A 25,698-nucleotide genomic window follows, 5' to 3' on the forward strand; every position below is an offset into this window, starting at 1 on the left:
ATTAAAGTATTATGGTTATATTTACTATATTATTATTACGAAACCGATACTACTGAAACGATACACTACTGTATTAAGAAACCTGGGCTTAATTTGTCCGAAACGGTCCGAAGATTAGTTATAACGCCTAAGGCCTATACGTACCGTACCGTATTGGTGGAAGAGCCATAACGCTGATGCTTTCGATATTTGGTCATTTTAACAATCGGTTTGTTTGTGTTTCACACTGAATGAAAAACGTAAAGGTAGAGCATGGCGATTGTGATATATGACAGGTTCGACGATATGTTCAGCATGACGGCATATAAATCAAAATGGCGGTGCGTGGAGAGTCAGCCGCCGTAATGCCGTAATGACATCAGCGTAATCACATCACCCTGTCCTGTGACCAGATCCTCCGTTCTGATTGGTGTACGTTTAATGGGACATACAAACCACTACATACATACATACATATGGATGGACAAACACTGTTCTAGACGGCTTTGCCCGATGGGCTACGCCATAAAAATAAAATGTTGTCAAGTAACAAACGGACTCAAATGCAATACCCTCTCCTCTGCCAAGGGTAATTGGGTTTTAATTGAAAGGTTTTTCTATAATAATTATTTGTGTTTAAATGAAAAGTTGTTCTATTATTTCCTACACAATATTAAGCTAGTTTTATGTCATTCCGATATCAAATAAAAAAGCTATAGCACAATAAAAAAACATCTAGTCCTTTTAGTTTCTTCTGGCATAGTATGATTTCCTTAATCCTTGTCTCTTTAGGTGTACGGTAACATTGCTGCAAGAGGAGACTCTGAATTCATATTCTTGCCCTCAATTCCCTGCACGTTACATTCATGGTAGACCTTTCGATGACACCGTTCAACTTTTGAAAACACATGAGGTGATGGTGTCCACAGAACAACTTCAAAATGGTGAGATGAAGAAACGATGAGTTTTTTTTTGTTTTTGTTTTTTATACAAGATCGAGGCTCGTGTAGCAGCAAACATTAATGACAAAAAAAAGACGAAATAGGAAGGAACGAAATAAAGTAATAGACGAAATAAAGGGAGCGGGAGACAAGATGGGGAGAGAGGGGGAAGCACACAAGTACAACATTTGAGAGCAGGGACTTCGGGAGATCTATGGGAGGGAGAGGGCTTGGGGGGAGGTGGCGTGGGAAGGGGGGTGGGGTTGGGAGAGGTAAAAAAAAAACACATGGATACAGCAAGGACTTCCAGGAATAGAAGTCGGTATTTCACAAAAGTGGATCTGTGGTGAATTAACGGGGGTAGAAAAGATCAAGGTTTGGGATGGGGGAAGATAAGAGATGGCGGTGAACAGCTGTTTTAAAGACCTGGAGGGAGGAGTGGGATTGAAGAGTGTGTGGGAGTTTGTTTTGGAGGTGGGAGTAAAGAGGAATGAAAGTGTGAAGGTGAGCAGAGAGTCTTGATTTTGGCAATTTCACCAGAGGAGGGTTGCTGGCAGATCTTGTGCGACCTGTAGGAGTATTTGGGGGACAGAGCACAGACAGGGCTGGGGGGGGGGGGGGGCAAGGCCAGAGAGGAGTCGGTAGAAGACGGAAAGACCACCAACCTGCCTGCGGTGAGTGAGCGAAAGGCTCTCGGAGTTAGCTTCATCGTGGGAGATTCCAATGATTCCGAAAGCTTTGGTTTCAACAGCATGAAGCCGAGCTAGGTGTGAGGCAGGAGCACCAGCCCAGAGGGGAGAGCAGTATTACATTGAGCTGCGGATGAAAGCATTGTATGTGGTGAGGAGCTCAGGTGTGCCAAGGAAGGACTTCGCATGATGGAGGATGCCCAGTCGGCGACTGGCTTTGGAGGCCAGCTTGGAAATGTGTTTTTCCCAGGAAAGATCATGGCAGATAGTGAGACCCAAGAGATTGAATGACAGAACTTCTTGGAGAGGATTGTTGAGAAAGTAGATGGCATGGTTGTCCAGACGGTCTTTTTGAGACGGCGAGCGTCTGAGTATACAAGTACCACCTGTCCCTTAAAGAGACATTCGCAATGCATACAACTGTGACACTACTTCCGGACCCCCCCCCCCCCCCACCCCCACACACACACACACGCACATGTACAGACTGTCTTTAAAGCATGCCTCTTTGAAACACTCACAGAGCGTCCGAGTGTCTAGGGTATTACCCAAGCCTCCTGGAAACATTCATAAGTGCTTGGGCCCCAAGCCACCTGTACCCACCCTTATCCTTAACAAATCTCTGCAGTACTCTCAACGCCAGACAACCAGACGCGGATGGAAATAGGTCACAGTGTGACGCTGCTGCCACCATCAGGATAGGGAGATTTATGGAAATCTTCTTCAAGTGCACGTTGCTATCAATGGAGTCCTGTCCTCCCCTCTCCCATTGGTTGCTGGAGTGCACCAAGGCAGTGTTTCGTGTCCAGTTCTGAATACACATAAATTACCTTCTCTTCTATGCTTTTGAAAACCCTCTCTTACTTTTTTCCAGGTGACACAACACTATCATGTACATTACCCTATCCCACTGATAGGCAGGCAGAAACTGTCACTCATTACGTTGTTGTCATTACGTTGTCACAATTTCCAAGGCTTCACAATTAACCATGATCTTTCTTGGGCAAAACATTTCAAAGTTGGCTTCGAAAGCCAGTTGCCGACTAAGCATCCTGAGCTGTACAAAGTCCTTCCTTGGCACACCTGAATTCCAATCCAACTACAAGGCCTTCATCCACAGCTTGATAAACTACTGCTCTCCCTTCTGGATTGGCCCCTGCCTGACACATGGCTCAGCTTCACTCCACGGAAACCAAGGTCTTTAAGATTGTTGGAATCTCCCACGATGAAGCTGAGTCTATGGGCCTATCACTTACCCATCGCAGACAGGTTGGTGGTCTCTGTCTTTCACCAGCTCCTTTCTGGTCTTGCATTCACTGCTCTTTCCATGTTTTTCCCTCTCCCCCTCTTCCCCCCAGGTATCTGCAGCGTGCACACGGTCCACCACCACCAATCCCCTTTTGGTGAAACTCACGAAATCCAGAATCACTACTCACTTCCACCCATTTATTCATTGTTTTCCTCACCTGTGGAACTAACTTCCACATTCTCTTCAATCTCATTATTCCCTCCATCCCCTCAATACAGCTGTTCACCACCATCTCAGATCATTCCCCATCCAAAACCATAATCTGTCTACCCCCCAATAAACGCCCTCCCCACCCCCAAGTCCAACTCCTTCCAAATTTCCAGTTGTTCCATCCTCGGAGTTTGCTGCTGTATCCATCTTGTCCATCCCATGTATCTTCCCTTACCCCTCATTCTTCCCATTATTGGTCCAAGTCTCTTTATTTTGTCCTTAATCTCTGCTGTTGGCGTTTCCCCCTCTCTCTAATGTTCCTTCTGCTCTGTTGTGTCCTGATCCTTTCAGGGTTCTCGCTCTTCCACGAGCCTTGACTGGATACAAAAAAACTCATCTCATCTAAGTTGAGTCGGCATATGCACGTTAGCTGTAATCTGCCAACTTTACAAGGGGCGAGGTCACTGGGCAAGCCTGACAGTTAAATTACTAATTTTAAATCTTCGTTTAATGTTTAAATGTGTCTCGTGAGCTTCAGATGTTTCATTATCTCGCTAGTTCCAATCAACAACAATTGTTCTTGGGGGAAAAAGCTGAAGCTGTCTTTCTTGTCTTTCACACAAACACGAATTGGTCTTTCTCGACCAATTATCTCATTATTTTCGGACTTTTCCCTCTTGTTGATCTGTTGCTCCATGTAAGCTGCAGCACACTTTCCATTTTGATTCCAATTTGTCTATTGATGATTTGGTACATCAAGTGGTCTTGAGTCCCTCCACCTCCTCTCAAGCGTTTCTCAATCTCGGGATTTCAACATTTCAGAAATGCTACTGTTGTGTTTGTAGTTATTCATGCAGAATCGAGCAGCTTTCCTCGGGATAACCTGAACTTTCTGGATGTCTCTCTTGTGGTACGGGTCACATACACGACTGGTGTACGCACTAATTGGTCGAACTAGCATTATGTACACCTGCTCTTTCATCTTCCTTGTGGTTGGCAAAGATTTGGTTTCACGAAGTTTAGTACCTGACTTGCTTTGGATGGTACTCTTGTGAACTGTGCATCCCATCATAGTTTGCTGTCTATTTAGACCCCCAGCTATGTGTATGAGGATACTTCCTGTAGGCCACAAAAGGTATCATGCCGATCAGGTGGTTTGGTCTTCTGGGATATTTTGATTACTAAACATTTGGTTGGGTTGGAGGACACTGATATTGGCCTCTTAATATTGTTACGGTCCGCGGATTAGATGTTATTTTTTTACCGAGCGGAGGTAACCGCGGCCGAACAGTTGTTCCCCGACTAAACCCGATTTACCCAAACGTTGGCCGTATCGCGCCACCGCTATTCAATGAGGGAAAAGACTAAGACGACGGATGTGAAGAAAAGGAAGACGAAGGCAAAGAAAGGTTTGAAATACGATTACTATTTATTACTATTTACAGGCTCAAAGTAACCAAGGAGAAGGAAAGATAATAAAATAATATACAGAAGCTTTTAGAGACACAGGGAAAATACTAGCTTATCTAACAGGCTTAATTAATACCCAGGACAGAACAAACAAAGACGACTCACACGGGGAATGATGATAGGAATTGGCTGGAAGGAGAGGAAAGTCCAATTTGTTCGGCAGAACGAATTGGCGCGTTCGGCAGCCGCCGTCCCTTCGCGGCCCTGCTCCAAACTGCCGTCCAGGCCCCAAACGGCTGTCGAGTCTTGTTGCTGCTGTAGACGCTGCTGCTGGCGAGCAAGGTGACGAATAGCAGGCTTTGTGCTTCCCTGGATGATCTTCTGCTTTTGGACCTCACGACTCAGCCCTGCTCTGACGACCCAGCTCTTTCCTGTCCACCTCACCACGCAGCTCAGCTCAGCCTTTTAGCTCATCTCTTGGACTCATCTGCTTGTCTCCTTGGGGAGCGCCCCGCGGCGGGTTATATAGGCCCCGCCCTTCACCCTTTGCGAACCTCCCCCAAGCATTCTCTCTCCGCCCTCTCATGCCAAACCCCTCGTTCTGGGTTGGATGAGCGGGGCCGACTTACTCCTCCCCTCTATGACGAGGTGGAGACCCGCCTTTCTTCCCCAACCCTGCCTCGTGGTCAATGGCGGCTTTGGAGGGGATGTAATTTCCAAATTGAGGCTTGGCCATTACGAAAGGGGAAATGGAGGTTTTTGGGAATGGGAATGAAGGGAATCTATCTCTTTTACTCGGTGCAATGGAGTGTCATTTTAATGGAAGACAAGGCCTTAATCTAAAACACATAATAAGATATAAGCTACTGAACAAGGGTTTTATCGGGTCCTGCAATGTGGTGTTTCATGGAATAACTACCGAGACGCCCTTTTTATCTTTACACAACTCCGGAGGCAGGAGGCGCAGAATAAACAATAATAATAATAAAGCACACAATAAAAAAATACAGTTCTCATATCCACAACACTGCACCCTCCTCCCCTTAGGCACGTCCCGGGCCTACAACTTTTATTTGGTGTGACACGTAGGTGTAGTTCCCTCTACTTTTAACCTGACCCTGAGTGCGACAGTTTTAAAACATAAATAAATGTGTCCCGCTGCTCCATTGCACCCTGCCTAACAGACTCACGCCCACAGTTAACCGAATTGCGGAATGGTCTTCAAACTATACACTGACGGTGGGGAGCATTATTTACAGTTGACGCTACTTTTATTTACAAAACTAACCCAGGACCTGTAATTGTTCTTTCTGGGGGGGGAGACAGTCTGCTCTGCATCAATGCACCATGAAAGCACCCAAAACGCACCAACACACCCTCAAGCACCAATCGGTGCACAGTCATCATTGTTCAATGAATGTTCAATAATAAAAATAAATCAACAACCCCGAACCCTGCAGGTGATCTCTTGCTCTTCGTCTCCCTCTGCTGGCTATTATTATTTTCTTCCAGATGTTGTCTTTTCCTTTGCTGGCGGCCTATTTGCATTAAAACTTGCACCCAACGTGTCCATGTTATTTTCTTTATTTATGGCCCACAGGGCCGACTACGTGTCGTTCACCTGTGGGGCATCGGTGCCCTGTGGCCAAGGTCCGCCAGCAAGATTTCGGGCCTTCATGGCCGGTTCCAGCAGAGGGGCCAAGCCCCAACCCATGGGGTCCATACGTGGTGCTCGGCCACAGGCATGTGGTCCATAATGTGGTGCATCGATGCAGACAGCTGGTTCTGGGAGTTCTGGGTGCACAATGGCGGACTCACGCACGCTCCCCTCGGCGCCCAAGGGCGCACAGGTCATGTGGGAGACAAAAGGGGGGAGAGACAGATGAGTGAGGGGTAAGGTCACAAGGGTACACATCAATAAGGCAATGCAAGGCGAAATGCGTATGGAGAGCGAAATGAGAAAGCTCGTCCCTACCGTACGTCACCCCCCTGTCACCTACTCTACCCTTGCCCTTACCCCTTATTTACAAAATCTACACCTTTACAAATTCGTCGCTACTGTCACGTCTCCCTCATATTTCCCTTATACCAAATTCGTCACCACAATCCCTCTAACCAAAATTTGCCATCACCCAATTCATCATCAATCCTCATAAGGAGGAAGAGATGGAACATCAAGCACAATGTCACACCCACGTCATGATGCGTCTCACAATCCAAAACATTTGCACATAAAAAATAATCAAGCACGGCATGGTGTGGAGTACCTGTCACCTCAGGTGAGTGGATGCAGATGGTGCGAGGAGACTCCAATCCTAACTACTTTCTAAATGACATTAATACACGTTACACTACCCGGGTTCTTTCCCTGCAAATCCATTGGCCAACTTACACTATGGGTTCTAAAAACCAATTCCCATTGACCAAACTGTGGTGCTTCTCAATTTGGGGTCTCACTCCCCCGATTCATCTCCCGGTGCCCTTGCACAATTTCTGGGCTGTGACGTGTAGCTCTCCCAGCAGGTCTACCCACCTGCACACCTCCACCACTGCAGTTGCCACCCGAGCTTACCTAGCTCCTCACCCTAACCTAACTAACTGGGGAAGGCCCCTCCTGGCTCTGTCACCCCTTGGTGCCCTCTGGCACTGGGCTACCCGGGTCCGTCCTCCAGATCCTCGGGCCCCATCCACAACAACTACCGGCTCCCAGAGCCCACCTGCGGCCTCACCTGGCTGACATCCTCACAGTGGTGGAGTGCCCAAACCAACTACACACACTAACAGGCTACACGCCCAGCCATTTCCACAACACTAATGCACCCATCCAAACACCATTCTTCCACCCGCACCACAGATGCCAATATCCAACCACAATTTACCTGTTCCCTCTACCTAACACTTACACTACCCGCCCCGGGTATTCGTGATGGGGGTCCACTCTTCCCCCATTCACACCTTCGCACCATCCACTCCACTCCATAGTGTCCACCATACTCACTCCACGACCATCCATTCCAATACTCCATATATTCCAAACAACCATTTATTCCATACACCTGTTGGTGCACACCTGTGCACTCACACCTGGTGCCACCTGCACCCTCCTTCCTTCCTGGACCATTTGGTCAACACAACACACCTCACCATCACCATCACTCAAACACTGCTCCATACACCTGTTCAGTTGCACACCTGTGCAATCACACCTGTTCAATCACACCTGTTCACCATACACTTCCACAATACACTTCTGAATACACCTCCAACACTCACACGGCATCATCTGAACTACCTGTTGCCCTGCTAACTTAGTGCTCCCCGTCTTCCCTTTAAACTAAGCACATACCACGTCATTATCATCCACTCTAATCTACCTGCGTCCCCACTACAGGTGTCATTGTCACTACCTAACCTTAACGTCACCTAAGGTCATCTCTCTAGATCCCTACACACGATATATCCTAACCCTCCCGGGCTAGTTTTCACTGCCATCAACCCCATAAAACTAGTGCTCCTTTGCCCCCCCCCCCCCCCCTGTGAGGGATGGTGGATTGGCCATCCCATCACATGGGGCACGTTCCACTATAAATTTTGCTCGTCAAATTTCCACAAATCTAAAATTTGCCAATCACTCTACCAATCCTCTGCCAATCATCACTCTGCCAATCCTTTGCCAATCATCAAATTTTGTTTTTCTAATTTCGGGTCCAGACCACTATCCTCATCATTACAGTCTACTTACTAATGCCTCTCGGTGCGCCAATTCACTTCTACAGCCCGGCTTCGTAAAGCCGAGCAATGAATGCGGGTTGTTTGGTGCCGGCGGCTGGATGCGTCCGGCACTCGGTGCAGGGAAGGAGGTTTACCCGGGCCGAGATCCCACGCACCACCTCGGCACGGAGCCATCCAATGGCCCGATCTCGACCTGCCGGAACGTCTCAACAAAAAGGGGTCGCCATGACGACCCTTCCTATCGGGCTGCCCGTTCCGCCTAGCGGAGCACGGACGCGGCCGTTCCAAGCGCGGCCCAGCGTGGATCACGTACGGCGGTCCTTTCGAACCCGCCGTGGTTCGGATCCCCGCTGGTCCTCGCGGCACGCGAAGCTGCCCGACGCGCACCGAGGGCCCAATTCGGCTAAATGTCGTTCTAACCGCTAACCCGGTTACCGTGGATGCCTCGCCTGCATGCTTACACCCCGCAGCCCGTTCCTTGCTCAAACATCCAGCTGTTCCCATGCTCCTCGTCATTGCACCTTCTCTAACACACCCAGGTACACTCATTCCGCTCACAGACTTGGTCACACACCTGACCACCGAACACCTTGGCACACATTCGTCGTCCGCACACCTCACCAACACACCTCTTCGCGCCCCCTCCTCGGTCACCTCCTCTGTGACAATCACAGGTGTGCTCTCACTCGCACACCCAACCACGTGCCTCACTACCAACTTAAGTGTGCATTCCCACACACGCTCTACCATTCAAGGTGTGCATCCTTCCATTCCATGTGTACATCCTCTCTCACCTGCCACAACCAACTCACGCTCCGTGTCACTCTCATTACTTTCACCACCACTCTTGACAGCGCACTCACCCTTACTCTCGACAGCGCACTCTTTCCTCATGCAACTGTCCGTTACACACCTTTCTCGCGCACACTCTTGCGCACACTCTCCCGTTACACCCTCTGTAACACTCACCACAGGTGTGCATTCTTCCTTACTTTTGACAGCGCACTCTTTCCTCATGCACCCGTCCGTTACACACCTTTCTCGCGCATCCTCTTGCGCACACTCTCCCGTTACATCCTCTGTAACACTCACCACAGGTGTACACTCTTTCGTTACATCCTCTGTAACACTCCTCACTACGCGCTTCCATGTGCTCCCTCGCACACACGCTACGACCGACTCACTCTCAACAGCACACTCACTCCTTGGCGCGCACTTTTTCCTCACACACCCCAGAGTCGGACATTCTCGCACACCTCCTCTTTCGCACACCAGACCTGTCGCACACTTCACCAACGGCCTCTCACGAACACCCGGATCTAAATCAACCCCCAAGCCGACTGAAGCTTTCCTCACATCATATGCATTTCCGAATATATCGCCACTCACCTTGGCACCTCGTCTCCGCACCTCCTTCACCACCTGCAAACTCTTTATTTGGTTAGTGAGCACAACATCACGATTTGAGCACCGACCTTGTACATATTCCATTACTTCCTCCTTTATCTCCCTCTTAGTTTCTGTCCGTCCCTTCTTAATTTCACTCACCTCTTCTTCCACTTCCTCTAATTTTTGGTTCACCTCTTTTATTTCCCGGTGCGTCTCCTCAAGTTCGTCCTCTAAGGCTATCTTGACCGTCTCTATGTGCGTCCTCACCTGCCGGTCCTTCGTCTCCATTATCTCTGTCACCTCGTCCAACCTCGTTGTCAGTCCCTCACGTACCATCTGACATTGCCTCTGTGTCGCTATTAAGTCGTCCTTGATGTCTCTTTGTGTCGCTTTTAACCCTCCTAGTACCGCAGTGTTCCTTTGAACCTGCTCCACTAACTCTTTTTGTCCCTCCGTCAGCTGTTCCACCTCCTCCGTCAGGTCCTCTATTCCCCCTTGTAACCTAGCCGTTCCATTTCTCACCTCTTTCTCTATACGCTTTTCGCCTCGCTTTACCTCCTCGCGTACCCCCGAGACCTCCTCACTTACACCTCGTCGGATCTCCTCTTTCATCTCCTCCCTCTCTTTTGTAGATGCCACCCTCATCTGTCCCAATTCATCCCTCTGAGCATCCAATTTGGTTTCTACCCCGATTTTCACCTCCTCTATCTGCTCTCCCATTTGTTTAATTTCTCGGGCGGATTGCTGCCCTATCTCCCGCAATTTGCCTTCCATCCTATTTTCTAACCCCATTAACCCATTTTTCACCCCCTCTATCTGATTCTCCTGGGCAGCCATTCTATTTTCCACCCCCATTAACCCATGTTTCACCCCTTCTATCTGATTCTCCTGGGCAGCCATTCTATATTCCACCCCCGTTAACCCATTCTTTACCTCTTTTATCACGTTGTCTAACCCCTCAAATTTAGCTTCTAGCCGTTCCCCCATTTCTCCCATTTTGCCCCCCATTTCGCCCATTTTGCCCCCCAATTCGTCCCTCATTGCCCCCATTTGCTCATTCTGAGCCTCCATCCGGTTCCCCATTTGTCCCATTTGGCCCTCCAATCGCTCACTATTAGCCCTCATTCTGTTTTCCATTCGTTCCATACTGTCGTTTTTTTTCTGCATTTCCACCATGAATTGGGCCATGAAGGCTTGCATTTGGGCCGCGCTCATTGGTTCCGCGGCCGTGGCCCCCTCAACCACGTGCGCGAGAGCGCCATTTTGTGCGCCTGATACCCCCTCAACCACATCCTCCATATACATTTCCCTGAGGTCCTGGGTCGATTCTACCCCGTCTATCTGTATCTCTCCCACCGGCAACCCGTCGCCTTGACCAGCCATGGCGCGATTTCAAAATTCGGGTTTTGCTTTACAACACAAATTTCCAGCAGCTTGTAATTTTGAGCGCGTTAAGCGCACTTCGGGTCCGTATCTCACTCCCCGACACCAATTTGTTACGGTCCGCGGATTAGATGTTATTTTTTTACCGAGCGGAGGTAACCGCGGCCGAACAGTTGTTCCCCGACTAAACCCGATTTACCCAAACGTTGGCCGTATCGCACCACCGCTATTCAATGAGGGAAAAGACTAAGACGACGGATGTGAAGAAAAGGAAGACGAAGGCAAAGAAAGGTTTGAAATACGATTACTATTTATTACTATTTACAGGCTCAAAGTAACCAAGGAGAAGGAAAGATAATAAAATAATATACAGAAGCTTTTAGAGACACAGGGAAAATACTAGCTTATCTAACAGGCTTAATTAATACCCAGGACAGAACAAACAAAGACGACTCACACGGGGAATGATGATAGGCATTGGCTGGAAGGAGAGGAAAGTCCTATTTGTTCGGCAGCACGAATCGGCGCGTTCGGCAGCCGCCGTCCCTTCGCGGCCCTGCTCCAAACTGCCGTCCAGGCCCCAAACGGCTGTCGAGTCTTGTTGCTGCTGTAGACGCTGCTGCTGGCGAGCAAGGTGACGAATAGCAGGCTTTGTGCTTCCCTGGATGATCTTCTGCTTTTGGACCTCACGACTCAGCCCTGCTCTGACGACCCAGCTCTTTCCTGTCCACCTCACCACGCAGCTCAGCTCAGCCTTTTAGCTCATCTCTTGGACTCATCTGCTTGGACTCATATCGGGTCCTGCAATGTGGTGTTTCATGGAATAACTACTGAGACGCCCTTTTTATCTTTACACAACTCCGGAGGCACGAGGCGCAGAATAAACAATAATAATAATAATAAAGCACACAATAAAAAAATACAGTTCTCATATCCGCAACAATATTATGAGAACTTTATCATCCACAAACTAAATATAAAGGGTGTTTTTGTCTTATTTTACTCACATGAATTAGGGACATGTACATGCATGGTAGTGTGGGATCAAGGGCCTTGAGGTTTCATGCGAATGTAAGAAAAGAGGGAAGGAATGGAGCTTTGCTTATTTATTTTTTCTTTTAACCTTGTCCATCCTTTACCCCACAGCCACAGTGGTTTACGTTGAACCAAGGCAGTCGAGTTCGTTGAACACAGACTTCAGACCTGAGATTGCTCTTGGACCAGATAAAGCCTGGTGGGCCGAGACTTCTCCGGTCACCTGTTCAGGCTGGTGCAGTGCCACACGTGTCGAGAGCTATCCTTGGTGGTCACTCAGACTAAGCACCCCGGTCGTAGTTTACAGTTTAAGCATGAGTGCGCGGCGTGATGCACATGCTTTGCGCCTGTTTAATGCTGAGGTCTCTGTGCAGCTAGAAGCCAAGAAATACATGTAAGTTGTGTGAAGAATGTTTTCCTCTCTTCTTATTTGCAATTCAAAGGATACAGCAAGATAATAAGAGGATTTCATATAAATTGTATGGCCTAATATATGGAGGAGACAAAAAAAAATTCAGCCAACCATAAAGGAATGGTTCTGCACTCATATATATTAACACAGATCTTCGTCCTTTATTTGTAGTTTATCGTCAGCATCACACACCTTTTCCAGCAATGGGTGACTTCCCTCACATTATTGGTATGGAAGTCATTTTTTTGGCTCTGAAACTTTGTGAAAAGTGAAAAATGTTTTGAATCTGGTAGAGACAGGAGTCACAGGAGGTGATTATCTATCCCTAGGGTGGTGCTACTCTGTGGATTTTCAACCTAATGGGTGAGGTCCTGATGATGTTAACAAAAACGACCAAAAAAAAAACCTCACCAAACATTGTCAACAGTGATGTCAAAAAAAAAACAGTGATGGAAAATAAATAGTTTGTTCCATATTGAATCATAGCTATCGCAGTTAACATTGCACTAAGTGAATACATCACTTAACAGTCAGTAGTAAGGAACTTGTGAATCCACGTTACACTGTTCCCATCTGAACCGTTGGTTATTGGAATGGAAGTCATGGAATGGAAGAAGTCATGGATTGTCATGGAAATCATGGAATGTCATGGAAGTCATGGAATGTGAGTCATGGAAAGAGCATGAAATGTCATGTCATGTCATGTCATGAAATGTCATGGAATGAAATGTCATGAAATCATGAAATGAAATGTCATGGAATGAAATGTCATGAAATCATGAAATGAAATGTCAATGAATGTCATGAAATGTCATGAAAATGAAAAAATGTCATGACCAATGATGGGTGACTTTCCAGCAATTTCCAGCAATTTTTTTCAGCAATTTCTTTCCAGCAATTTTTTTTTCAGCAATTTTTTTCAGCAATTTTTTTTTCAGCAAATTTTTCAAAAGTTTTTTTTATGGAGCGGGATTTTTTGTTTGTTTGTTATGGAGCGAATTTTTTTTTCAAAAAAGTCATGTTTTTGGCTCTGAAACTTTGTGAAAAGGTAAAAATGTTTTGACTGGTGGAGATATATAAATAACGTATGGGTCACAGGAGGTGATTATCTATCCTTAGGGCGGTGCTACTATGGGGATTTTCAGCCTAATGGGTGAGGTCCTGATGTCAAAAAAAACCAAAAAAAAAAAACCTCACCAAACATTGTCAAACAGTGATGTCAAAAAAACAGTGATGCAAAATAAAGTTTGTTCCATATTGAATCATAGCTATAGCAGTTAACATTGCACTAAGTGAATACATCACTTAACAGTCAGTAGTAAGGAACTTGTGAATCCTCATTACACTGTTCCCATCTGAACCGTTGGTTCAGGTTGCTGGAAACTTGTATTAAAATGTCATCCCAACAAGCAAAAATCGGTTTAACCAACGATAAAATGTTGAAGAAACATAAACAGATGTTGAAAAAACAGTTCCTCGAGGTAGAGATGTAATATTGCCGCATTGACGGTCTACTAATGTGGACCTGTAGCGCCGAAGCCGATGTGCTTCGTGAATGGTTGAATTAAAGGGAATCACATTCATGCGCACATGCCCATTCACTCACAATAGGAGGTGGAGGTGGGGGCAGGCAAGGTCTTTCAAAGGATATGGGGCCAAAGCAGCTCCAAGCAAGCAGATCTCTCACGCGAGTTGCGCGAACCAGCCGAAGCTGCAGGACCCAGTAGAGACACAAAGGAGCATCCAGAAAGGTAAAGTAAGTGAGAGAGAGAGCTACAGAGGGTCTCAGCCTGTGGCATAGAATGCCACCTTCATTCCTGGATTTCTGACTTCCTTCACTCCAAAGTAACATGTTGCCATCAATGGAACCCTCTCCTCCCATTTTCCAGTGCAGGCTGGAGATCCCCAAGGCAGTTTTGTGGGCCCAGTCCTATTCCTCGTCATATAAAAGACCTCTCTGATGCTCTGGTAACCCCGTTATTCTGTTTTGCACATGACTCTACATTGTGTCATACAGTAAGTACCATATCCCTCTGTTAAGCAGACAGGAATGACATCTCTCTGCTGATTAGGAAACTATTAGACTGGCCTGATAAATGGAACATGTCCTTCAATCCTGGAAAGTCTCAGTTTCACCCTGTCGCTCCGGAATTATCATCAAACTAACTCACCTATCTATTTCCTTGGTCATCCATTGGAAGAGGTTCAGTCTCTTAAACCTCTAGGCCTCATCATCAACCATGGCCTTTCCTTGGCAGACCACATAGTAAAGGTGGCCTCCAAAACCAGTCGCAGATTGGGCATCCTCTGTCAATCAAAGTCTTTCCTTAGAAAATCAGAGCTACTCACACTCTATAAGGCCTTTCGCCTTAGCACAATGGAGTACTGATCTCTGTTATGGGCCGACGTCCCAAGCATCACACACAACTCTTCTGAATTCTGTAGAATTGAAAGCTCTAAAAATTATTGGAACATCCCATGATGAGGCCGAATCACAAGGTCTGGTGCTCCCACATCACAGGCAAGTCGGTGGTATCTGTTTTCTACCGTCTATTCTCCAACATTGCTCCCTCTGCTCTCTCAGTCCTCCAACCCTCCACAGCAACTCCAGGATGCAGGCATTCTTCCTTCCGTTAAACTTCCAAAATCCAGGGTGATTGCACACCTCAACTCTCTTATTCCTTGCTTCTATCGTCTATGGAATCACAACCACCTAGAGTGAGGAAAGTTGTTGGTTTTATTACCCTTCACAATTGCATTTGAAAAGATGTTGGGGCAATTTGGCATGGTAAGTTTATCCATGAAAATATTGACTTGGATTTCATAAATCTATTTTTGGAACCAATATGCTGTATTCTCTTTTGTCTTCCCCTACCCCACAAGATGTGCTGATATTATATTCATACCTCCTGGTGAAAGTCGAACTTTCACATGTGGAATGAACTACGGGCGTTACGTCACAGTGAAGGTGCAATTACTCTTCTTCTTCCAATTTCAGTCTCCAATGTCTTTGCTCATAGCACAGTATATTTTGTACTGCCAACTATTTTCTTTAACACAAATCATGATTTCATTGATGGACGTTTTTTCCCAAGTAAATCCTTTTTGCAGCAATTCGGCAATCCACAAGGCATGCCTGCCTCAACAGAAACTAAAGGAAGAAGCTAAGTTGCATTTGATGGAAATAAACTAAGCATTTTTTTCTCATATAAGGATGCAAATTAATAAGAAAAAGTATGGTCATATCAATTTAATTAACATATGTGGGAAAATTACAAACACAGACCAGGAATTTAACGCAGGTACCTCTGGTGAACTATACCAGTGCTATGCCATCTCAGCTACCTGGGAAACCCTGATGAAGCATGCAATTTTCCCACACATATAATTGCTACATATGTTAATTAATTAATTATAATCCTGTTCGTTTATTTAATTGTGTTTCTATGCCCCCAGCGGTCGTTGTAAGAGCGGACATGGACTTGTGTCCCCCATTGGAGGAAGTCCCTCTCGTAAGCAGGCCAGAGGTGCTCCTATGGTTGGCAGCGAGTGCCCCGGAAGTATTGACGGAAAGAGAGTGGCAATCATATGTGGGAAAATTGCATGCTCCGTCAGGGTTGCCCAGGTAGCTGAGATGGCAGAGCACAGATGATAGAGCCCTGGTACAGTTCACCTAGAGGACCTGAGCTCAATTCCTGGTCTGGGTGTGTAATTTTCCCACATATGTTAATTAAGTAATTTTCCCACATATGTTAATTAATTAATTATAATCCTGTTCATTTATTTAAATTGTCATATCTAGTAATTCTTAGGTTTATAAATCTGAGTGCAGTTTCAGTTTAATCGGTTGGACCCCAATGGGCCCTCTGATGAGCATCATGTTGGGATTACTAAAAAAAACTAAGGTATGTATAGAGTGGCAGCGAGATAGCTAGCTGAATAATAACGATTATTTTCACCTTTACTCGGATGAGTAACATACTGAATTCTTGCTCGTAACTTTAATACATTATATTTTGTTTGATTGGAAATTTTGAAATCTGTATTGGAGTCACAACTGACATACCATCATGCACACATCCTAAATATTAATTTGTCAGTTGTTGGTTCTCAAGCAGTAAAAAATGTGGGATTATATTTCTATACCGAGCGTTGCTTTCTGTGTCGGTGACTCAAAACACAAGTCATAAGAAGTCCGATATTATTAGTGCTACAGTCATGGACTCCATGCTGTCACAAAATTTCAGAACCTTTAAAGTTACTTTCTCGGTCATTGTTGTTGTTGTTGTTGTTGTTGTTGCTGCTGCTGCTGTAAATTGCGATACTCAAAGCAAACAAGGAATATTACCAAAAGTTTAAATCACATTTTCACAGCAACTTGTCTAATGAGGAATAGCAGGTTAAAAACAATTACATGTTACATATATAGTTTGTCATGTGTAACCCTTATGTAAAATACAGTCTATCCATTCATTGTAATGAGGTGTATTCACTTATTATTAACAGTCTTATTGTTCTATTGGTCTCTTCCAGCTGAACGAATCACCAGCTCAACTCTCTCTTTGCAAAGTGAAACTCAAGTGTCTCTCATCCATTGCCATATACCAGTACACTCAGTCCCCTTAGGAAATTGTTGAATTTTCAACTCGTTTGTGAGACAGTTGTTCATATTTCCTGTTTATCTATATGCTGCATCGGCTTTGTCCATTTTTATGCAATGCTAGACTGTCGTTTGTTTAATTACTTTTAACCAGTCCCTATGCCTATAAATACCCCATGAAATGAAATATTGGAATGAAACACTAAATCATCAACTGTTAAATTATGATTGTCTACATACTCATATTTTCAATATGCAAGAAACCTAATCTTCACCATTCCATTAAAGGCAAGTCTTATTAAGAGAGAGACTCATGGGACTTCCTGGAGTGGTTCTCCACTGAGACGTACTCAGACTTACTCCATTTATAAAAAAAAGAATTTGGAATATTGCCATTAAAGTATGAGTGCAATATAAATTTGGATTTTTTTTCTTCCAAATGTCGACTGCAGAAAAAACTATTCTTAATGTCCTCTCCAAATGTATATACTGCAGACAAAAATGTTCCAGGCTGCAGTGCCCCTTGCTAGTACTGCACCAGAAAGGAGTTTTTCTCGATCCCACGGTAATAAGAGCGAACGCAATGTTAGGCTGATTTCAGACATGAGCACACCACCCCGAGCTGGGTTTTTTTTAACCTACATTAAAAAAATAAATGTCAAAAATGTCTATTAACTGCATTTTAAGAACGAATAATGCTATGTTAATATGTCCAAGTTGAAGGGGAAGCAAGATATATTTCTTAAAATGAAATAATATTATGAGAAAAATGAAATTGTTTCCATGTCCATCATCTGTCCAAGTAAAATTAATATAATCATTGTCTCATATTTGATAAGACATGATGCGAAGGCACCATAATTATAAACAAGAGACAGGAAAGAAAATACAGACTCATTCAATTCTCAAAAGGTCATTGCACAAACGTTTTTATTATTATTTAAATTTGCAAAACAAAATGATGATCCAGTTAAATTTGCACATTGGCTGTTTTGATCACCGATTGTCCCGATAAGCACATTGCTCACTTATCCGTGGTTCAAATATTTATATTTGATGTGTTTAAAGTTAGTGTATTCATCGGGAAGTGGATTATAGATTTGAAAATCAAGTTAAATAATACCCTTTTGCGTGGCATGTAATAATCTGAAATACTTTAAGAGTGTGATTATTGACTGGATTTGTAGGAATGTATAGTAAATACAGTTTCAAGAAATTATTTGATATGACGTCATAATGTAAAAACAAGAAGACGTCATGCGGAGCACGATACTTGCAAAATACGCCCCACCCCCCTCCCCAAGAAAAAAAATTCCATTGATACAGCAAATTGTCCATTTCATCAAGATTAAAATTGACAATCTTGATCAAAGCTCGGGTCAATAGGAAGAAAAGTGACCATTTTTCAGATGAAAAATGATGATTTTGGATGGTTGACGTTGAGTTGACCTTTGACCTCAAAAATAGTTGCTTTCCCTATTTAGTGACTCAATGTGCAAATGCTGTTCAATTTTCAAGTCAATCGGATGAAAATTGATGGTTTTTTCAGATAAAAAGTGATGATTTTGGGAGTTTGACCTTGAGTTGACCTTTGACCTAAAATAGTATCTTTCCCAATTTAGTGACTCGATATGCAAATGCTGTTCAAATCTCAAGTCAATCGGTTGAGAATTGACGGCTTTTTAGATGAAAATTGATGATTTTTAAAATTTGACCTTGAGTTGACCTTTGACCTTTTTACCTCAAAAATAGTATGTTTCCCAATTTAGTGACTCGATATGCAAATGCTGTTCAATTCTCAAGTCAATCGGTTGAGAATTGACGGCTTTCTAGATGAAAATTGATGATTTTTAAAATGTGACCTTAGGTTGACCTTTGACCTTTTGACCTCAAAAATAGTATGTTTCCAAATTTAGTGACATGATATACAAATGCTATTCAATTTTCAAGTCAATCGGATATAAAATGGCGATTTTACAAATTTGACCTCCAGTTGACCTTTGACCTCAAAATCAATAGGCTTCTCAATTGGGACGACTTATACAACGTGGTGAAGTTTCGTGACGATCGGTTTAGAATTGTGACCTGTGGCCGGTGACAAACAGACACACAGACAGACAAACAGACAGAACCACAAACGGAACCGACCAATATACGACTTGAAAAATCTTCGATTTTGCAAGTAATAAGTTTAGGCTTTACTTTTGATGACCAGTAGCGAAGTACTTTTATTATCCTCCTACCAATATGTCCACAGTTGTGGTTTGTTGAGAGACTGTCAATGCATGAGTTATCATCGCAGGACAAAGCTATTTAAATCCTTTATAAAGACATTAAAAATTATTTATTGACGACATAAATTATATTTATTTTCTGCTACTACTTGATGCTTAAATATGATGGTGCAGTGCAGCTTGTGTTTCATTAGTTGTTAGTAAACTATATACAACAAACGAATCTATCAAGATTCGCTTTACAAAGCTTGAGTAAACCTTTGCAATGTTTGGTATAATTTGAGATGACAGTACTACGATTGTACATTGGATATTTAATAAATGTGTAATCCATGGTATCATTTCAATAAAGACATACTTCTTTCTGTTCATCTGTTTGCTGTAATTGTAATAGTAATATGATTTCCATGGCATTTCTCAAAAAATTTCACATGGCATCTTTAAAATTGCGTGCGAGACCAACAGGGTTTTTTTGTTTTTTTTGTATACAAGATCGAGGCTCGTGTAAAAGCTAACATTGATCACAAAAAGACAAACTGACACATAAAACATATGATAAAGGGAGTGGGAGACAAGATGGAGAGCAGGGACATCGGGAGATCTGTGGGAGGGAGAGGGCTTGGGGGGAGGAGGCATGGGAAGGTGGAGAGATGGGGGGTGGGGGGGATGGAAGGGAAGGGAAGGTTGTGGAATATTGAAGAGCATTTATTTTCATTGTTTATCAAACGAAAGACATTATAATCCCTCTTCTTGGTCAAATATTTATATTGTTATAATTTAGAAAATGTAGGACAGGATCCCACGTCCTGGAGGGCATCTACTACCGGAATTTTAAACAGGATTCTTAGTGTTCCGAAGGTGCAGAAGGTCCGGAGTTGTGGAATTGCTCACCTTCACCCTCCCAACAACCTGGATTATCAGTTTCCTGAATGAGGGAAGAGGCAGAAAAAAAGAAACAACATTTTACTAATAAAAACGTTATAAAGTCAAAATGGTACAAACAGGATTTTTTGCATACAAAATCTAGGTTCATGAAAGAGTGAGGTGATAGAGGAGAGGAGACAAATCCCAGAAAGTGGGTGGTGGGAGAACGCATGAATAAATCAAATGAACAAAACAAAGATATGAACAAGAAGGAGTGACATGGAGAGGAGAGGGAAGTAAACTTAGCATTCTGTAAATAAAAGGGGAGATTTAGTGAAGGACATAACGAGAGGAGGAATCATTATGGGTAGGGATTGAGGATGGCTTAAGATGGCGTAGTCCTGCCAGCTTGAAGTCCTGGAGGGGAGTTTTTGATTCCACAGCACCCGGAAGAGACAGGTGGAAAGCAGAGGCACCAGTAAACATGGCACAGCAGTCGTTTATTGAATTACAGAAAACAGCTTTTTATAGGCTGAGATAATTCGTTCATATGAAAGATTTTGGCACGAGGAAGGAAGCTCAGTTTGAATATGACATTTGAGTATAATTTTAACAAGCGTTACGCCTCGGTCCCCCATCGGTGAAGTGATGTGAGTTGACAAAGTGGAAGACGCAAGGCGGCCATCTTGGATTTTGACGTGGCGACCCAATTTTCAATAGCGTTCTCCCTTATGCATAGATACACCCACACACCAGATTACCAGATTAGAAGTTAGTAGTTCGTTTTTTTTCAAGATATATGGCTCACAAGGTTCAGACATACATGGCGGCGGCCATCTTGGATTTTTACGTGGCGACCCAATTTTAAACAGCCTTCTTCCTTATGCCGAGATACACCCACACACCAGATTAGAAGTTGGTACTTCGCTTATCTTTCAAGATATTCTGCTCACAAGGTTCAGACATATATATGGTGGCGGCCATCTTGGATTTTGACGTGGGTTGCACCCACACACCAAATTAGAATTCGGTCCTTCGCTTACGCACGCACGCACGGACGGAAGGGAAAACCATAGTCCCCCTTTCGCTCCGCGGTGCGACGGGGGACAACAAACTATCTGCTCAAAGGAGATCGTAGCTAATAGTGAGACTGAAACAATTCTAGTGATTGATTGGGGAACTAGATAGGTGGGTGCATTTGATAATCCTTCTCTGGAGAGCGGGTGAGAATGAGATTTTCTTGGATTGAAAATTCTGTTCCGAGGGTCTGACCAACATTTGATCATTTATAGGTCATCATAGAGGGATGGAATTACTGCCTGTCAACTGCAAGTGGGATCATATGGAATGTTGGTATCTGCAAAAAGGAAAATATAATTTTCCAGTGCCAGGAGTTAATGTTTATGAGTAATAGGACTGGGCCTAATCTACTGCCTTGGGGAACTCCACCTTTTACTGTGGAGGAGATGAGAGGATTCCATTGAGGAATAACTACAGACAACACAATGACATCGAGAATGGAGGAAATTGGGACGGGACACCCGTTTAACGTCCATCTGAGGCACATTGATGAATAACCCTGCCTGTGAAACACCAGGATGACAGTTTATACCTTGGTCAGGATTCATACCTAGGATAGACAGTCTAGACCTGAGTGTGCCTCGAGGCCATCCTGCCAGCCCTCTCACGTGAACTGATGGTAAATGATGCTCAGAACTCAAGTTCAAAACCATTACATATAGCAATATGTATTTACCCACTGATATTTATTAATGACTTTGTAACTTCGCTCCACAATGTAAATTCTAACAATGTAAACAAAAACACCTGTTGCCAGCAGGTGCTCTTATGCTTTGAGAGTCATGTAAAGAGCTCCATATATGAGAAGGAAATGTGAATAGTAGTGAAAGAAAGCTGGAAAGGATGGGGAGAGTTTAAAAATTTTTTTTAGGAGTTTACTGTTAAAGATGGGAAAGGGAGGGGTTGAGGACAAATTGATAAGAAAGAGAGTGGGTAAGATAGTTTTATTATTGGGTGGTGATGAGATGAGTGGTTGGGTGAAGGAGAGAAGGAAATGGGACTGCGAGAGACCAGAGAAATAGATATAGAGAGGGTTGACAAAAAATATTTTAAAAATTATTATCCCATTAAATCTACAAATTAAAGTAATAAACATGTATACAAAAACTTAATCTAAGATTGCAGGCAAATTGGTGAAATAAAAATCTATCTTAATGAAAAAACAATTATTTAATGAGGGGAACAGTTTCAAGCTCTGCATGGAGGCAAATGGTCAATTCACTAACTAACTGCACATCAATTACACAATAACTACCCAATTTGATCAAATTTACTACAAAGTAAAACATAATTCAGTGTTTAACGGATTCAGTGTTTAACATAATAAAACACAATTAACGGATTTAAATGAATGGACCCTTGAAAATTATAATTCCACATTAATAATTTAATTTTGCTGCAGTATTCTTCTGAATTGGGAGCCTGGTGTTGGCTTAGCGGTTAGGGTGCCGGCTTGGGATCCTAGGATTCTGGGTTTGAATCCTGGTCGATCGCTGAATTAACACCAGGGCGGTTGATAGCCTGTCATCCTTCCGAAGTCGGCAAATTGAGTACCAGTTCACTGATAATTCCCTGGGTGTCACAAGAGGTGACGAACAGGGTTGGCGGCAGGAAGGGCATCCGGCCATAAAACATTGTTTCAAAAATGGGACCACGGTGCCCGAAAAAGGCCAACCCCTGGTCTGCGGGGGAAAATGGCCTCTAAAGGTGGATTTTTTTTTAATTCCTCTGAATTATACTAACTAGGGCGTGCCCGCACGTACGTGCTTGCCCGTACGTGCGTGCAAAAAAACATGCGTGCAAACAACAACAACAAAAAAAAACTTTGAAACCACGTGGCAGTAACGACCACAGAACCCCCCCCTCTATTTACATGAAATGGTTTGGTCCATTCGCAACCCCCCCCCTCTATTTACATGAAATGGTTTGGTCCATTCGCAAAGCCAAAGCGAACGGCTTGCGAGTACGGTGACCATACCTTGGGAACCACTTGTCCGATTAATTTCAAACCTTGAAAAGGCACATCCTCGGGTCCCCAGCAATATACCTGGCAAGTTTCAAGTATATCGGACCGGTAGTTGTCGAGAAACAGCGGTCACAGACAAACACACACACACACACACACACACACACACACACACACACACACACACACAGACACACACACATACACACAGAGATTACTGGAATTATAGATAGATAACTACCAGCATATAAAACACAAAACCTAGAATGTACTGGAAAAGGAGGAATGGAAGAGAATATATTTGTATTGCAAGTGTTACGTGTTACCTCCCCAATTCCGGTTATGGTGCCCCTCAGAGTCTTGAGAGGGAACGCAGCAGAAAGATTTGTTATTTTGAGTGTTCTAATAAAACATGGTAAAACCACACCAATGCACTTATAGAACAAAACAAGTAATTGTATTAATATCTCTCACATACACAGTAATAACACTAGTAAAGAAAGTACAATGAAAATATCACTTGCATCTCATGAACAATATATATGATGGTACCATCATTCCCCAATGCTCTCAAAGCAATAAACTCACAATACACCAAATGTGAGTGGAATGTAACATTCCCCAAAGTCCGTGCACAAATCCCCAAGCGGGGTGAAGGTTGAAGCCGTGCAGAATGGCGAGAACAGGCAGGTATCGGCACGGCGGCGGACGAGGAGTTACGAGGTGAGAGGTCGACATGGGAATTGAGCCGATATGGAAACCAACGGCGATCAACATAATGATGTCGATATGGGAATCCCAATGACAAAACAAGATGCACCAAGCGGACAGTCTCTTCGAGGACAAAATGGCGAATCAGCCTCCAATGGAGACTATTGCTTTCCCGCCAACAATAACTCACACTTGGTAATAAAACCTGAGACGCAGGTTTAATTGCAATCGCCATATAGGACGATGTCGCGGGCAATCCCTTTCACGGAAAGCCTCAACTCATTTGCGACCAATATCAAAAAAAGTCCGCTTGCAGCCTCGATGCGATTCATGGCTGTCTCTCTCTCATGGCCGTCTCCTCTCTCCTCTTCTGGTTTCTTTTCCACGTTTTTCCTTTTTTCTTCACAAACATTTATTTTTACCTTTTACTAAATCCATCTCCATTTCACATTTAAATCTTAACAACAATATTACCTGAAACTAAAAATCCTACAAGTAAATAATCAACAACAAAGGCAGAAATGACGAATCCGTAACACAGGTTTATTTCATGGCACCAGGAAAGATCAAAATGTACAATTTGCATGGAGGGTCCAGGTAAGCAGGAGTCAGTAAAAGTCTAGGCTTAGATTCCATTGTGACTCTACAGTGGAATACTGTTCCCCCCTCTGGGCCGGTGCTCCTGCCTCACACCTAGCTCGGCTTCACGCTGTTGAAACCAAAGCTTTCAGAACCATTGGAATCTCCCGCGATGAAGCTAACTCCGAGGACCTTTCACTCACTCACCGCAGGCAGGTTGGTGGTCTTTCTGTCTTCTACCGACTCCTCTCCGGCCTTGCTCTCTCTGTGCTCTGTCCCCCAAATGTTTCTACAGGTCGCACAAGATCTGCCAGCAACTCTCTGATGGTTAAACTGCCAAACTCTAGGCTCTCTGCTCACCTTCACTCTTTCATTCCCCTTTTCTCCAGCCTCTGGAACAAACTCCCCCACTCCCTTCAATCCCACTCCTCCCTCCAGGTCTTTAAAACAGCTGTTCACCACCATCTCTTATCTTCCCCCATCCAAAACCTTGATCTTTTCTACCCCCGCTAATTCACCCCAGATACACTTTTTTGAAATTCCAACTTCTTTCCTGGAAGTCCTTGCAGTGTCCATATGTTTTATACCTCTCCCACCTCCCCCCAAGCCCTCTCCCTCCCACAGTTCTCTCGATGTCCCTGCTCTCAAATGTTGTGTTTGTGTCCTTCCCCCTCTCTCCCCATCTTGTCTACTGCTCCCCTTATTTTGTGTTTTATGTGCCAGTTTGACTTTTTGTGTGATTAATGTTAGCTCTTTCTCGAGCCTCGATCTTGTATACAAAAAAACAACAAAAAAAAACAGTGGTCCAGCCCTGAAATCCAGACAGCAGAGAAGGAAGATCCATCTCAGGTACATACATGCACAGAATGACACAATGGATGGGCCAATCAAAAAACAGTTGGTACACAATGGCACACGAGCAAAAGCAGCTCAAAGGTTTCTATTACTTGTGAAAATCAAAGATTTTTCAAGTAGGTATATTGGTTGGTGCGTTATTCTGTCTGTCTGTTTGTCTGTCTGTCTGTCAATCGCCGAGGCCCTAGAGGTCACAATTTTAAACCAATCTCCACGAAACCTCACCAAATGGTCGAGTTGGTCATAAGGAAGAAGCCTATTGATTTTGAGGTCAAATTTTTAAAATTGTCATTTTTCATCCAACTGACTTGAAAATTAAACAGCTATTGCATAATGCCTCAATTCATTGGGAAACCAACTATGTTAAGGTCAAATGTCAA

General features: G+C 44.0%; 2 protein-coding genes across 5 annotated transcripts in view; one reads left to right on the plus strand and one right to left on the minus strand.

Moving 5' to 3' along the window:
- Window positions 1–762: 762 nt before the first annotated feature.
- Window positions 763–19,632, plus strand: LOC144892632 (uncharacterized). Its single transcript, XM_078780263.1, has 4 exons — window positions 763–923; window positions 12,129–12,411; window positions 15,313–15,397; window positions 16,963–19,632. Exons 1-4 carry the CDS (start codon window positions 896–898, stop codon window positions 17,053–17,055), a joined length of 489 nt encoding a protein of 162 aa, XP_078636389.1. The 5' UTR covers window positions 763–895; the 3' UTR covers window positions 17,056–19,632.
- The window catches only part of LOC137430118 (polycystin-2), a 121,229-nt gene continuing 115,093 nt past the window's right edge, over window positions 19,563–25,698 (minus strand). For all 4 annotated transcript variants that reach the window (XR_010985001.2, XM_078780254.1, XM_068120687.2 and 1 more), the window contains one exon: window positions 19,563–20,188. Coding sequence is in view for 3 of the 4 variants with exons in the window: in XM_078780254.1 (XP_078636380.1) it covers window positions 20,108–20,188 (81 nt within the window). In the remaining variant the exon portion in view is untranslated. The remainder of the gene's footprint in view (window positions 20,189–25,698) is intronic.

Source organism: Myxine glutinosa, chromosome 6, assembly GCF_964187855.1.
Source record: "Myxine glutinosa chromosome 6, kmMyxGlut1.1, whole genome shotgun sequence".
Classification (NCBI taxonomy): Eukaryota; Metazoa; Chordata; class Myxini; order Myxiniformes; family Myxinidae; genus Myxine; species Myxine glutinosa.

Coding starts and splice junctions, on each gene's coding strand:
- LOC144892632 (XM_078780263.1), top strand. CDS start 896: ATGGTGTCCACAGAACAACTTCAAAATG. Junction 12,412..15,312: donor CTAGAAGCCAAGAAATACAT/GTAAGTTGTGTG, acceptor CTACCCCACAAG/ATGTGCTGATATTATATTCA. Junction 15,398..16,962: donor GGCGTTACGTCACAGTGAAG/GTGCAATTACTC, acceptor GGTCTCTTCCAG/CTGAACGAATCACCAGCTCA.